General features: G+C 43.2%; 1 protein-coding gene across 7 annotated transcripts in view; it reads right to left on the bottom strand.

The window, feature by feature from the left end:
* The window catches only part of ZMYND8 (zinc finger MYND-type containing 8), a 64,722-nt gene extending 50,080 nt beyond the window's left edge, over window positions 1-14,642 (bottom strand). For 3 of the 7 annotated variants that reach the window (XM_072414125.1, XM_072414118.1, XM_072414124.1), the window contains exons 1-2: window positions 8,490-8,625; window positions 7,166-8,128 (exon numbers count right to left, since the gene is read on the bottom strand). In XM_072414125.1, coding sequence (XP_072270226.1) covers window positions 7,166-7,179 — 14 coding nt within the window. In that variant the 5' untranslated portion in view covers window positions 7,180-8,128; window positions 8,490-8,625. Of the gene's footprint in view, window positions 1-2,135; window positions 2,333-7,165; window positions 8,129-8,342; window positions 8,407-8,489; window positions 8,626-14,618 lie in introns of those variants that run through there. The other 4 variants (XM_072414120.1, XM_072414121.1, XM_072414119.1 and 1 more) reach the window with 4 other exon arrangements.
* Between the last annotated feature and the right edge of the window lie 1,480 nt (window positions 14,643-16,122).

Here is a 16,122-nt window from a genome sequence, read left to right as displayed (position 1 = left end):
GAGGGCTGTACACATAATGATATCCTGCTCTATGGAGAGGGGACGATGATCGAGTGCTCCTCCATTGACATGCATAGTGGTTTATCCTGATCGATGTGCCGAGGATCGACATCCGGGGACTACTGTACACGTCAGATTTTCTCCCGGGACGAGCACGACTGTTCGTCTTAGGCAAGAGCGATTTGACTTGTGTATCCAACCTAACCTGCACAACGAATTGCACTTGAAGGCCTCCCACAGACATAAGATTATCACTGAACGGACATTATCTCACGTCTACAACTGTTAACACAGACAGATTTATTGTTTTAGATGAACAAAATGTACCCAGGACTATGAAGTGTGAAAGAGTGATCAGCTATAATTAGAATTAAGTTTAGCCTGGTTCTCATACGGTACATTTCTTGGTACATTGACCCCACAGATCAGAATATATCTGTGCAGCTTCTTCTATTATTATTAATATTATACAGTATTTATATAGTGCCATCATATTACGCAGCGCTGTACAAAGTCCATAGTGATGTCACTAACTGTCCCTCAAAGGAGGTCACAATCTAACTTCCTAACCTAATCTAATGTCCCAACCATAGTCATATGTCTTTATCACAGTCTAAGGCCAATTTTTTTTTGGGGGGGAAACCAATTAACCTCACTGCATGATTTTGGGATGTGGGGGAAACCGGAGTACCCGGAGGAAACCCACACCAACACGGGGAGAACAGATAGCGCAGAGAGTGTCCTGGTGGAGATTCGAACCGGTGGACCCATCTCTGCAAAGGCCGGAGTGCTACCTGTGAGCTACCATGCTGCCCACATTAAACAGGATTTATATAGCGCCAACATATTACACAGCGCTGGCTTCTAGAGTATATCTACAACTAAAAGTATCAACACACATGATTGCTGAGGGACATATGGAAAGGAAAGATTGTGAATTATATAATGATCACATAATAAATTGAAAAGACCATAGAGGGTCTATGCCTACCAATCACATGGGGTCTATTTATAATCTGGTATTCACCGACACGTTCCCTGGTGCAGAATCTTCCGGGTCCATGTGTTTCAATGACAGTAGTTGATTCAAGCGAATGTTTCAGCAACTTTACTGCTGTATAAGTAGGCCCCATAGTGTATACGTCGGGTAAGGCTTGTAAAGCTCAGGAATATAGGCAACCCTAACTTTCCTTCATTGGGATTCTTTCATACAATAAGTCCAGGAACGTCACCATTAAACTAAAGATCAGGGTTACTTCATGTTCTCACACAGCCGCTGATGTTATGAAGACAGCTGCCATGTTGTTTGCTCTGCAGAGGGAATGCCCGCGCCAGGTTATGGATGCAAGCTGCATTCCCTAATGAAAATTTCAGAAAATCATAAAATATGTTTCCTGACCTAACTCTGGTTACACATAGGCCGGACAAACTATGGAATTCCTTTAATGGATTAAACATTTGATAAAAACTTTAAACTAAATGAAAATCTATTATTGGTCATTCTTGATCAATCTCTCGAACAATTATTGGCAAATGCCAAACTTTTTTCCTAACAAGTGATCCAAGGGAAACAAGTGGGCTCATAGATTTGTATCCCTTAGACCCCTAGAGAAGCAGGGCTGGGATGCTGTAAGGTTCTCTTTGAGATTGTAAGCTCTTCGGGGCAGGTCCTCCTGTGTCACTATCTGTAATTTGCAACCCCTATTTAATGTACAGCGCTGTGTAGTAGGTTGGCGCTATTTAAATCCTGTTTCCCAATAATATGGAGTGATGGAAGGTGGTATGACTGTTCTCACTTATCTCTGCCATAGATCAGACCTAAAATAACCTTATAAAGTTATTGACAGGTCCTCTTTACCTTGACTCATCTTTGTTTTATTAGCAGCATAGAATATAAGGCCACCGGTTTCAAATAGCATTTCGGTACCTCCGCTAGCATTTGCTAACTAGAAAAGCATTATTTTGTTGCTTTACAAAATGTGTGACAATCTTGTCCCAGTTAGGCTTCTAGCAGCAGCAAAACACATCATTTACACACATGTGAAGACTAAACGAGTAGGCGGTTGCTATAATGTAAATGAATTATAATTTCGTATGATGTATGAAGAAAACTTAACATGCAGCGATCCACTCACATGCATTAATAATCTTCCGCCTCCACAAATTCCCCTCTTAGAAAACCAGCTTTGGCTGGCAGTGAAACACACATTCACATGACAGGGACATGAAGAACGTTCCAGAACGCCTTTCTGCTTTCTCCAATGTCAGCAGTTCAGTAGATCTGGCTTGTCATTGGTGTAGCAGTGATTCAGGACACTTGATTGGTTTATAAAGGACTGGAATTTGAAGGGTTTTTTTTCTCTCTCTTGCTTCCTCTGACGTCTTGGTGCAATGCAGACATTTTTTACTCGGCCTGTTTGTGTGTCAGAAACAGGGTTTGGTAAATGAGCTTGGCCTGGAGAGCCCTTATCCAAGCTTTAATATTTCCTAAAGCTTTATAAGGGAAAGGTCCATTGTGTGTCAGTGTGGAGGAAGCTGCAAGATTCCAACAGGGCTAGGTTAACCCTTAGGGCCTGTGATAGAGCCTTGCATAGACTGTTGCTGCAAATAATTGGTAAAATTAAAAACAAATAAATGTTGTATAGACAATTGTTCTGTTCTACAGAGAAAGGTGAGCAAGCAGAAGACTTCCTGCTACTTCCTCCACATAGTAAACTAAAGTGGTCCCGAGCCGCATGGCCGAACGCTAACTACATTGAAAGAATGATGAACAAACACTAGATTTTCAAACACAATGATCAGGAAAAATCTAGCATATGTACGAGGATAATGCTGGGCCAGCAGCAAGACGATTTAACGGCAAATAAATTTATACGAACAGAGAAAGATCTTTTCCTTGTCTCATCAACACAAGTAGATGAATGACTGGATACAATGGCCAGTGTTAGAAAATGAATCAGGGCAGAGAGTTGAATTCCTAAGTATCTTAAATTATTATTATTATTATAGGGTATTCATATAGTGCCAACATATTACGCAGCGCTGTACAAAATCCATAGTCATGTCACTAACTGTTCCTTTAAAGGAGCTCACAATCTAATGTCCCTACCATAGTCATATGTCTTTAATACAGTCTAAGGTCAATTTTGGGGGGAAGCCAATTAAACTAACGGTATGTTTTTGGAATGTGGGAGGAAACCTTTGAACATGCAAACTCCATGCAGATAGTAGTATCCGGGCCGAGATTCAAACCTGGACCCAGTGCTGCAAAGGCTAGCATGCTAACCACTAACCAGAATCTAAATGTCTGTGCCAGGTTGCTGTACTCAAAGCAAACATGAATTGAAGAGTATTTAAGAAACTTTATTCTGGGCCTTTATTATGTTCCTAGGGTCACATGAAGAAGCCTTACCTTACTAAAGCCTCGGCTGATGCATATGAGTACCCACAGAATAGATGAATCGCTAAAGGGAGGGCTGCCATCTTCCCTTCCTCTCCTGCAGTGGGACCCAATCAAATCCCTGCACATGGGCAGTGCGAGGTTCAATAAACAATGTGGTCATTACTTGTAAAAGTGACTCTGGTGCCTATTTAGCAGCTCAGATCATCTTTACAGCACCTGGGGATACCCTAAGACATGGCTTATGGCCCACACAGTTTTTTGATTGATAATTGGCCCATCTCCTTTAGGGCCAAAGGGGCTGCAGGCTGCATCTAGCAGCAAATCAGGTGGTGGATTCTTGGGTTCATGTTAACTGGTTATCAACCAGAGCACAATTATCTCGGGTTCTGGGGATTCTAAGAGGCTTTCTAACTGATAAAGCAAGACGACGCCTGTCTGTTTAAAAAGAACTGTGGTTTCCATTAAAATAGGGCCAGAAAATTTCGTAATATGTACACCTACACTTACAGTCCCCCTGATGTCTGATAATCCTGCTAGTGAAGCCCACCTACATTCCTGTGACAGTGGGGCATTGATGCTGCACTGCTCCTGAATTTGGAGCAGAGTTGTCACTCTTATGTAAATTGTTCCTTAGTGGGATGTGAAGACATTGTAGGGGGGGTGTATCAGCATTGTTGGCCTATAGCTTGTCAATCAGCACCTGGCCACACCCATTTCAGCACTGTCCCAGTCCCTGCCCCCTCCCACTGTGATCTGCAGTGACAGAGGGGGAGGAGCATGTGAGACACAAATGGAAGAAGGATTTTGGCTTAGTAAGAGCAGGTAGAGGAAATATTGTGTTTACTTTTAACGTTTTAGAGACTTGTGCATCACACAGTATCAGGATGTGGCACGTATTGAGACTGGTGTACAAAAGACTTTTGTACTTTAATGCACCCAAGGCTAACTTTTAAAGTTTGGCAAGCCTACAGGTTTCTATTATTGAACAAGGCTGTTGGTGGCATATTATTTACTTTTTGCAGATTTTGCTGCCAGCACAGTTTAGAACTGCTCATATAATCTGCACAAATTGAGATGTAGTATGCAATATTTGCTGCATACTGTCCCCTCTTCTAAAATGAGCCGACAATATGGCTAACACCCCAGAATATTAAATAAAGTTTTAGTAATCAAACAAACCCACTGACACCCAAGCACTTTGCCTGATGACACTATGACCCTGATTTATGAAAGTTCTCCAAAGCTGGAGAGAATACACTTTCATCAGTGAAGCTGGGTGATCCAGGAAACCGGGAATGGATCTGGTCCAGGATTGAAAACATTTGCTAACAAATAGCTAACAACTTTTAGGAAATCCATTCCAGGTTTGCTGGATTACCCAGCTTCACTGATGAAAGTGTATTATCTCCAGCTTTGGAGAACTTTAAGAAATCAAGGACAATGGGTTGGATCATTATGAGTGTAAAGTAGACCTAAACCCTTTCATTAAAAAACATCATGCAATCTTTAAAAAGTACTGAATCTGAAGGCTTTATTAAACTAATCAGAGATCCATTAATGAAGGCGATAATTTAGGGATTTTAGAGGAACATTTAGAGGTTACTCTATGCTTTGCCTGCATTTCTCAGTGGTGCCTCTGCATGGTCACCTTGTCATATGGGTTTCCAAAGGTGACTACGAGTAGCCATACTACCATACATTACCCAAAAAAGGCCCACTCGGCTAATAGAAACCCACCCTTAGAAATGCCATGCAGCCATTGACTGGGTGCTTGTAGATAGGTGGTGGCTGCAAAGAGGGTGTATGGGATCAGAATCATAAATAAAGAATGAAAAATAAATCAGTAAGATGGATTTTATTAAAAAACAAACAAACATAGCAATGGTCTATGATGGGTCATTAAAAGTCCAGTAGTTGGGAGTTGCTTGTTAACCAAGAAGCTAAGAATGTCCAACTAGGGCCAGCCCCTCTGCATGCACCAAAACTATTTCTTCACAGTCATGCTACTCTAATAATATACAGGTAAAAAAAAGAATGGGAAAGTGAATTTTTGTGGTCATAAAAAGGAAATGAGGAGTTGGACTGACCCGAAAATATCCAGAAAATGTGTTTTAGGGCAGATTTTCCTTGCAATTGGAAGGTCTGCTCTACTGAAGGTTCCCCACCCCCCACCAAAGCAGATGGAAAAACATGGAAGGAATATGCATAGGAAGTGCCCTGCTATTTCTCAGGAGGACAAAGGGTCTGCTTTAGGCTTCATTGCTGTAAATATGTAATGTGAGATCCTCTAAGGCACTGCGGCCTCTTGCAAGCTGATATTTGGTGATGTCACTACTGTTCTGCTGGCTGTTCTCCTTGCTGGAGAGGAAGCTGAACCTGAAGATCTGCAGTGCAAAAAGTTCCTTGCTTCTGCTTCTTTCATTCTGTGGGTCTGCGCTTGCTTCACCGCTATCACCTACTATTAATCATATCATAAGTTATCAGGCATGAAAAAGCAAAGATGGCACCACTACCAAGATGGCTGCCTCCAAAAAGAGAGAGTGCAGAACAAGTCCTGATATATCAGTATGAGAAGGGCTCATAGTGCAGGAAGACCACAGGCAATACCAGGGACTAAGCCTTTGACCTTTTGCATAGTCTGGTATGACAATGCCGAAGGAACTGATTATTTATGAGTAATCAAACCTCTTTTTGCTAATTAGACTGCAAGAACCTGAAAAGATACTGCTCCTCAAGTCCTACCAGACTTAATAAACAGGAAGTATTTAAAGCAGAAAGGCTAGAAAGCTCCCTTAACAAGATGGATGAGGACTGTGGCATCCATTTTGTACACTTGCCATTTCCAGGAACACTGTTCAGGCCTATTTTACTGCAGCCTACGTGTACATTGCAGTAGAAGCAAAGACCTTATGTGTATGCTGAGTCACACAATCTTCCTGGAAAGGCAAAACATTAAAAAAAATTAGTTGTTTACCAATCACAGCTAATACAATGGGCCTCCGTTTACCCCCAGGGAAGCCTGTGACAGGGAGGAAGGTGGGGGAGGGGACTGGAGAGGGTTAATGGCATGCCATTAATAGCTTTTATCCGAAAAACTGTTCAATCCAGCTGCGGAGAAGCGTCAGCCTCCATTTACAAACCGGCAGCTAAAATTAAACCCACTGATAAAAATCTGAGAATGCCAAAAAGAAGGCAAACCACATCCTTTCTATATACTGCAAGCTTGGAGAGACCGTTGCAGGGGAGCTTCTGATGTCACCGCACTACAGAAAAGAGGTCTAAAAGAAACAAACACAAATCCTGCCATGAGATCACAAAATAAAAATAGAATAATGTTCCTCACTTTTTTGCAAACGGCAGGAAGTTAAGTCAAAGCTCAACACGCAGATCAATTAGGCAGCACAGGCAACACGTATGCACAGGGAACACAGTCACTGGGGGGTTAACTGTCTACGTTAAAATGAAAATATTAATAAAAAAAAAAAGTCCACCTTCCCATACAGGCACCTAAAATACTCCGAACTTACCTTGTGCTTTCTGTTAAGTGAACATAAAGGCAAACTTCTATAAAAAATGTTGGTTTAACCCTTTGTGTGGTCTGAGAGAGGCCTACAGCCTTTAAGTGATATTGTCTAATAAAAGCAAAGAAGGATTCTAAATAACACCACCATTGAACATAACACACATAAATAAAACAATCATTCTGAAACAAAAACAATAAAGATTGTACATGCTAATTTAAGTGTCATATTATCTACTTACTGTTTGACATCCATATTACTTGTGTTCGGGGCCACTGTGAAGCATAGATCCGAGTACAGAAAAATAATACGTATAGTAGCACAAAAACAGAATAAAAGTAAAAAAGGTAAAAAAAAGATAACCGTAGACCGCGCGAGTCTGCAATGTGCGGCGTTTAAAAAACCGAGAAAAGTGCTTTAGCAATCCACAGATGCAAGCTAGGCCCCAAAATGTCTGCCAGGCATTGGTGGTGGTGGAGTTCCTGCAGCAGCCGTGGGGGTGAAAGTGCTATTCCTGTATTTATGTGTCTCTTGTCTTCTAGTGGCGGGGAAGGTAAAGTTGCCTGTAGCTGATTTTGCCAGATTCCTTTGCTTGATTCAATGCTTGGTTTGTGTAAGTCTCCATGTTCCCCACAGCAGCATGTGACACAGACAATAATGCAAAGATACTCCTTGTGAAGGGGGAGGCCTTGAGCACAACCCCTCCACTCTTAGAAAAAAAAAAAGGCTAAGCAAAGGAGCAAGAGTGCCCTTCTCTGCACCTTTTAGGTTCACATTCCACCAGCAGTGGCTAATGGCACCCAACCATGTGATCCCCCAAATTTCAAACACTTGCTCATTGGGGAGCTTTTTTCTTTTTTTTTTTGTGCGCTAGGTCATGGAGATACAATCTGCAAAAGCACAATTTGTATGTCCAAAAGATGGATATAAACTTAACAAAAAAAAAAAAGTATGGCTTACCTCTGTGGATGCATTGTTAACAACAGTGTTATGTCACTACTTATAAAACATGGAGGACAGTCTCTCAGTTCTCAGACAGAAAGGGCTTGGCACCCGAGCCTGATGATCAGGATCCTCTGATACAAGCCGAGGCAGGATTGGTTGCTTTCTGGGATCCGGATGTAATGCTGGAGGCCATTGGCTGAAGCACTTCCTGAGAGATTAGCTTTGTACAGCACTTAGCAGGCAGGAGCCATCCTGTGCACTGAAAAAAAAAAGACAGGCTAAGAGTTAGGCCTTTCTCACCCATGGTATATTAAAAGCAAGGCGGTGAAAATGTCACTCTACATGTGTAGTCACACAACACAGGATTGTTTGTGTAATACAAAATACAAATGTGTCACTTTCCATGAGATGACAAATACAAAAGTAACATTGTAATCAACAGAAATAGCAACAAAATAACAAGACATTCAAACCTGTGTATACAATTTCTAGGCAGCCTGGAGCAGCAAACACATGTGTAAGGAGGCAGCAGCATGAATGGCATTATTATTAGGAATATAACACAGGAAAAGCCTTGACCCATGAGCAGAATTTAGAAATGCCAGCCCTGTTCCACAAACCTTTTATTCCCCCATCCTCCAAGGCTGAGTGAAACTGTCCTTAAAGCAACAGAGAGAGAGACAGACAGAGAGAGAGAGGGAGAGAGAAAAAAAAACCTGAAGCTTCCGCTCTGGCAAGCTGCAAATTGCAAAGCATTAACCCCACGTCTCCTGCTCTCTGTGAAGGAAGGCCTTGCTTATGGTGCAGCCTTAAAACAAAAGAGGGAAGAGGCTCTTCTGCCCCAATTGTTGTCCTAGGTATTCTTATGTAAATATTAGTCTGCGCTTGCTTTAATTACACCACATACAGTAGGATTCAGGCACATGCTGGTAAAATAAAGAGACTTAATGTTTGCAATTTGCATCCATGCTTGCACTCCCAAAATAAATGTGAATAGAATTTATTTATTTGGAAATAAAACCGGTAACCTGTTTATTGTTTAAGCGTTTCCTGGTTTCCAGCAGCAAATATATGCCTGGTTTGCAGAAATGACCTTTTGGGTGCAGATTTGCAGTCATGGGGAGGAGAGTGGTTGGTATTGGTGGCATGGGGTAACTGAGGAGAGGTAAATACCTAAGACCTATTGTTTTTGTTAGCGCTCCATCTTCTTAATCTGGACACACAGGTAACAAAACCTTGCTCAACCGGATTGTGCAGTTGCAATCCACAAAATATTGTTCGGCATACGTTGTAAAGTGTAAAACCAGAAAATTGTACAATTTGGATTTTAATGGCTTATAAAGGCAAACTAAATATGAAAATCAAGATTTATGCAAGTTCCTTTTTCTATTTTTGTCATTATATGTCATTACTGGGTCTCTGCGCTTATCATTGCTATGCAATGCCATCATTCTGGGAGGGAGGGGCCTGCATGGTAAAGTGGGAGGGGCTACACACATTTCAAAATGCTGGATGCCATGCAAGCTGACCTAGGTAATGCAAATTGATTGATACGAATGAAAATCAATATATAAATGGGATGGGCCACAGTCGGACTGATTAGGAAAGGGCTAGAGACATTCTCTAGCTGGTAAAGTTCTGACTTGCTGCAGCTTCTGATGCACATTTTAAGTGATTTAAGTGTAGAAGGAGCCTGCACAAATGTGTGAGACTATCAGAAAGGCTTTAAAGTAACAACAGTGCAGCTTTTAAAAAAAAAAAAAATACCAGTCTGCATTCACAATACTGAAAATCAAAAGCCAACCCTGACTTTTTGGATTTTTTCTAATTGGTGTGAAAGTCTAGGAGTAGAAGAGCACACGTCACATTCCAAAGATCTTGTGAGAAACCTTTGCTGCAAATACTGTAACCGATGGATTTGTTGCACATGAACGATTACTTTGTGAGGCCGACAAAGTCTCAGGATGTAAAACGAAAAAAAAGGGGGTTCACAAATGTTTAATTCTAGTAGGAAATATATATTTTCTTCTTTGTCCTCATAGACTCATACCTTGTGTGCAACCAACCAAAGCCTAAGGCCTCAACACAAAAATAAAATTACAATTCTGCCCTCTGCTGGCTAGAGATGTACCAACATTGCAAGAGTCAATTACAGCAACCATTCACTTCAATATGAAAATATATATTTTGTAAACACCGGGCAGGTTAAAATCAGCAGAGGTTACTTGTACTGGTGAACACCAATCCAAATAATCAACAAGCAGATCTCAACCAATCCTGAAAAGTAGAACTTTAAAATCATGACACTTTATGGGGACAGATAGGTCCAGATTTACAACTCCGTTCCTCAGCCTGCTACTATGGATTTGCTTATGTATTTCTGTATTTTGAACTCAGGTTTGGAAGACAATGGAGGTTCAAAGACAATATTGTCAATGTCAGTGAAGCGAAGCAAGCTCAGCTTTACTGTCCTAGAAATAGAACGTGACCAGCAATGGAAATATCCATCAATAGGTTTAGAAATGAACAATGAATAGATGGCCATTTTGTGCAAATATAGATATATGTTTGTCCCACACATGTCTATCTATATAGGGGAATCAGGACCTCCTTCCTCCTGCTGGTGGCCCCACTATTGATGGTGATCCCACAATTCTATCTATATAGGGGAATCAGGACCTCCTTCCTCCTGCTGGTGACCCCTCTAGTGATGGTGACCCCATAATTCTATCTATATAGGGGAATCAGGACCTCCTTCCTCCTGCTGGTGATAGAGGAATCAGGAGCTCCTCCCTCCTGCTGGTGACCCCTCTAGTGATGGTGACCCCACAATTCTATCTATATAGAGGAATCAGGACCTCCTTCTGGTGACCCCTCTAGTGATGGTGACCCCACAATTCTATCTATATATAAAGGAATCAGGACTTCCTTCCTCCAGCCAGTGACCCCTCCAGTGATAGTGACCCCACAATTCTATCTATATAGGGGAATCAGGACATCCTCCCTCCAGCCAGTGACCCTCTCTAGTGATGGTGACCCCGCAATTCTATCTATATAGAGGAATCAGGACCTCCTTCTTCCTGCTGGTGACCCCTCTAGTGATAGTGACCCTACAATTCTATCTATATAGAGGAATCAGGACCTCCTTCTTCCTGCTGGTGACCCCTCTAGTGATGGTGACCCCACAATTCTATCTATATAGAGGAATCAGGACCTCCTTCTTCCTGCTGGTGACCCCTCTAGTGATGGTGACCCCACAATTCTATATATATAAAGGAATCAGGACCTCCTTCTGGTGACCCCTCTAGTGATGGTGACCCCACAATTCTATCTATATAGAGGAATCAGGACTTCCTTCCTCCTGCTGGTGACCCCTCTAGTGGGAATCATGTGCTTCACCTTTTTCTGCAAGTGACCCCTCTAAAGACAAAACCCACATTTCTAATATATATGTATTAGAACCTAATCCTCTCTTCTGGTGATGGTTCTGGTAATGCTTCCAGAGATATTCCTACAATTATTTTTATATGGAGAAATCAGGACTTCCTACTCCTTAATTTGACATGCTCCTTAGTTTCTCCTTTCTGAGGTTTGAAACGTGACAGCCTGGGCTCAGAGGAACTAGGGTATAGGATGGTGAATATTAGGGAAAAGTAATGCCAGTAACCCCATCTGTCTATGAGCTATAAATGACTTCTCTTCACATGCTTGAAGGACAACAAACTAGATAGAACATTATTATTATTATTATTTGACCACTAACAGAAAATGTTTCATTACAAGATAAGACGACAGGCAATATGAACTCGGGATATCAATGTACGCCAACAGGACCCGCAATTGGCACCTGGGACGTCAATGCAAGACGACTGTACTGGAAACGGGCATCTGGGATCAAATTTAAGACTATAGGACCTTCACCTGGGAAATCCACAGGACCTGCAATGGACACCTGGGACATCATTGTGAGAGCACAGGACCTGAAATGGGCACCTGGGACATCATTGAGGGACCACAAGACCTGCAATGGGTATCTGGGGCATCATTGTAAGACCACAGAACCAGCAATGGGGACCTGGAATGTCATTATTAGACAATGGGACCTGCAATGAGAACCTTGGGCATCATTGTTAGACCACGGTACCTGCAACTGGCACCTGGAATATTATTGTAAGACCCCAGGACCTGCAATGAGCAGCTGGGATACCATTGTAAGACCACAGGACCTGCAATGGGCACCTGAGACATCATTGTAAGACCACAGGGCCTGCAATGGACACCTGGGGTAACATTGTGAGAGCACGGGACCTGCAGAGGGCACCTGAGACATCATTGTAGGACCAAAAGACCTGAAATGGGTACCTGGGACATCATTGTAAGACCAAAAGACCTGAAATGGGCACCTGGGACATCATTGAGGGACCTCAAGACCTGCAATGGGTATCTGGGGCATCATTGTAAGACCACAGGACCTGCAATGGGCACCAGGAGCATCATTTTAGGACCACAGGACCTTCAATGGGCACCTGGGAGATCATTGTAAGACCACAGGACCAGCAATGGGCACCTGGGACATCATTGTAAGACCATGAGAGCTGCAATTGGCAAAGAGGACATCATTGTACGACCACAGGACCAGCAATGGGCACCTGGGGCATCATTGTTAGATGACAGGACCTTCAATGGGCACCTGGGACATAATTTTAAGACCACATGACCTGCAATGGGCACCTGGGACATCATTGTAAGACCAAAAGACACAGGGACCTGTAATGAGAACCTGGGGCATTATTGTAGGACCACAGGACCTGCAATGGGCATCTGGGATATCATTGTAAGACCACAGGACCTTCAATGGGCACCTGGGACATCATTGTAAGACCACAAGACCAGCAATGGGCACCTGGGATATCATTGTAAGACCACAGGACCTTCAATGGGCACCTGGGACATCATTGTAAGACCATGAGAGCTGCAATGGGCACCTGGGACATCATTGTAAGACCACAGGACCTTCAGACCTGTAATGAGAACCTGGGGCATTATTGTAGGACCACAGGACCTGCAATGGGCATCTGGGATATCATTGTAAGACCACAGGACCTTCAATGGGTACTTGGGACATCATTGTAAGACCATGGGAGCTGCAATGGGCACCTGGGACATCATTATAAGACCACAGGACCTTCAATGGGTACTTGGGACATCATTATAAGACCATGGGAGCTGCAATGGGCACCTGGGACATCATTGTAAGATCACAGGACCTTCAGTGGGCACCTGGGACCTCATTTTAAGACCACAAGACCTGCAACGGGCACCTGGGACATCATTGTAAGATCACAGGACCTTCAGTGGGTACCTGGGACCGCATTTTAAGACCACAAGACCTGCAACGGGCACTTGGGACATCATTGTAAGACCACAGGACCTGCAATGGACACCTGGGATATCATTATCAGACACCGGGGCCTGCAATGAGAACCTAGGGCATCATTGTAGGACCACAGGACCTTCAATGGGCACCTAGGACATCATTGTAAGACCACAAGACCAGCAATGGGCACCTGGGATATCATTGTAAGACCACAGGACCTTCAATGGGCACCTGGGACATCATTGTAAGGCAAAGCACAGGAGCCTAAATTTGATTCTAAGGTGAAAAGGAAGCCAATGGAGAGAACTACAAAGAGATGTAGCGGAAGAGGAGCGGAGGGAAAGATGGATGAGTCCGGCTGCAGCATTTATAATAGATTGTAGAGGAGAGAGTCGGGTTAGTGAATACCAGAGAGGAGGAGGTTACAGTAGTCCAGACGGGAGATGATAAGAGCGTGTACAAGGATATCATTATCAGACACCGGGGCCTGCAATGAGAACCTAGGGCATCATTGTAGGACCACAGGACCTTCAATGGGTACCTGAGACATCATTGTAAGACCTCAAGACCAGCAATGGGCACCTGGGATATCATTGTAAGACCTCAAGACCAGCAATGGGCACCTGAGATATCATTGTAAGACCACAGGACCTTCAATGGGCACCTAGGACATCATTGTAAGGCCACAGGGTCTGCAATGGGCACCAGGGGCAACAGTATAGGACAAAAGGACTTGCAATTGCTAGAGTTGCCCCTAGGCACCACACTGTTACCTCCAGGTAAAGGTATGTATCTGCCTATTACAAACCTACAATCTAATTCAGGCATTATAATTGTACAGACGGAGAGCTGAAAGGACCTGTCATGTCTCATTACGTGTATGTGGATATAAAGAGGACCTGTCATGTCTCATTACTATGTGGATATAAAGAGGACCTGTCATGTCTCATTACACCTATGTGGATATAAACAGGACCTGTCATGTCTATTTACATGTACATGGGTATAAAGAGGACCTGTCATGACTTATTACATGTATGTGGATATAAAGAGGACCTGTCATGTCTCATTACATGTATTGGAGTATAAAGAGGACCTATCATGTCTCATTACATGTATTGGAGTATAAAGAGGACCTGTCATGTCTCATTACAGGTATAGTAATATAAGAAAGCCCTGTCAGGCCTCAATACATATACGAATCATCTCTATATAAATCACCTGCCAGGTAAGGTGTAAATTCCATCCTGTCTGCAGCCAGGTAAGGAGCTGAGCTCCCACAATGTACCATTCCTACACACATAACCTATTACACAATGTAAAACACCTCTCCCCCCTCACCCTCCTCCATTGCCCTCTCCCGCCATTTTACCATCTCAGACAGCATTTCCGTCAGGTGCCTGACCTCAGCTGTCAATCATCACCGCCAGGACACGCCCCTTCACACCCTGCGCCGGGTGAAGTACGTCACGCGACCCTCCCTCTCTGCCAATCATCAATGCCTAGCCCAGGCACCTCACAGCCCCCGCGTCCTATTCGCCTAATTGAGCGTCCGCACTTTCCCGCCCTAGCACAGGCCTAATAGCAATACGTCCATACAGACGTCAATCAAACAAGTCTCAGCGATGATTGGCTGGAGGGCAGAAGGCGGTGCAGGCTGGTCGGTCACCCAGAGAAAGGGTGATGGTGTGGTAAAAGCTTCATTCAGGCTGGCATGGTGCCCGTGTGCCGCTCTCACATCACCGGTAATGAGACCAGAAAGGGCCAAAAAGAGCTGACAATGTGCTAAGGAGTTGTATCGAGTATGTTTAGCCTACAAAGACAAATATCACCTTCAAATATTTCAAGTTTACCTCCAGCCATGTTTTTATTCCTAATTATTGAAAAAAAAAGGGTTAAAATTTTATATCAGGCTGGCAATTCTCTATAAGCTTGCTGGGGAGACTTTTACCTTACTTCCTGTCCCAGTGTAACCAGGAAATGGGTGAGAAGTGGTTGCCAGGGTGACAGGAAGTATTGTAAACATTGCCAGCATGCCCCTATGTAAAGTCCAGAGGCTTAATGTACAGCGCTGTGTAATATGTTGCCGCTATATCACTCCTGTTTAATAATAAATTACATGCATGGGTGGATTAAAGCACAATTTCTTTATGCATTTTTAAATCGACTACACGATACACAGCGTCATGTGATTTGCTTTAAGATTAACGTAAAGAACGTATCACAAATCATAGCATTGTGCTACCAAAATTTGCACAAACCCCCATCTTGTCTCACATATACAATAACCAATAAAAGCCACCCTCACCTTCAGTGTTGTCTGTCCTCTTCTGGACTAAAATTGCATTCTGTGAGTGTCGCACAATGTGCATACGAAGCTGCAGCAAATCCAAGCCTGCCTCATTTTCAGGCTGGAAGACCTCCAGCCTCATCTAGCTCCTCCCACCCCAGCCTGCCTGTCCTTGGCTCCGCCTCTTTCATTGGATTTCAGTTCTTTTAATCATCATTGCATGCAAACCAATCCGGCATTGGAATCCCCAATTCTCTAGACCAGGGTTCTTCCATAGGTTGCTGGGGGTTCCTTTAGCAGTCTACACCTCTCAGGTCAGTTTAAGTGACACCAATGATCTATATGGCTATCTGTAAGCGTGACATTCTTCCCACTGGCCAGCAATGTAAGAGGAATTCTTCCCACTGACCCCCACACTAATATACTGTGATCTATAGGAATTATAGTCGGGGTTCCCTAAGATCTGAAAGGTATTTCCAGGGTTCCCCCAAGTTAAAAAGGTTTAGAAACACTGATATAGACTCACTGTGATATTTTCATGAGAAGTTCCTCTACAAAACCAAATCTAGTCCTGGATATAGGTGGC

The sequence above is a fragment of the Pyxicephalus adspersus genome, chromosome 6 (genome assembly GCF_032062135.1).
Source record: "Pyxicephalus adspersus chromosome 6, UCB_Pads_2.0, whole genome shotgun sequence".
Taxonomy (NCBI): Eukaryota; Metazoa; Chordata; class Amphibia; order Anura; family Pyxicephalidae; genus Pyxicephalus; species Pyxicephalus adspersus.
Note: the sequence above shows the minus strand (reverse complement) of the source record. Positions and strands in the feature narration are given on the sequence as shown.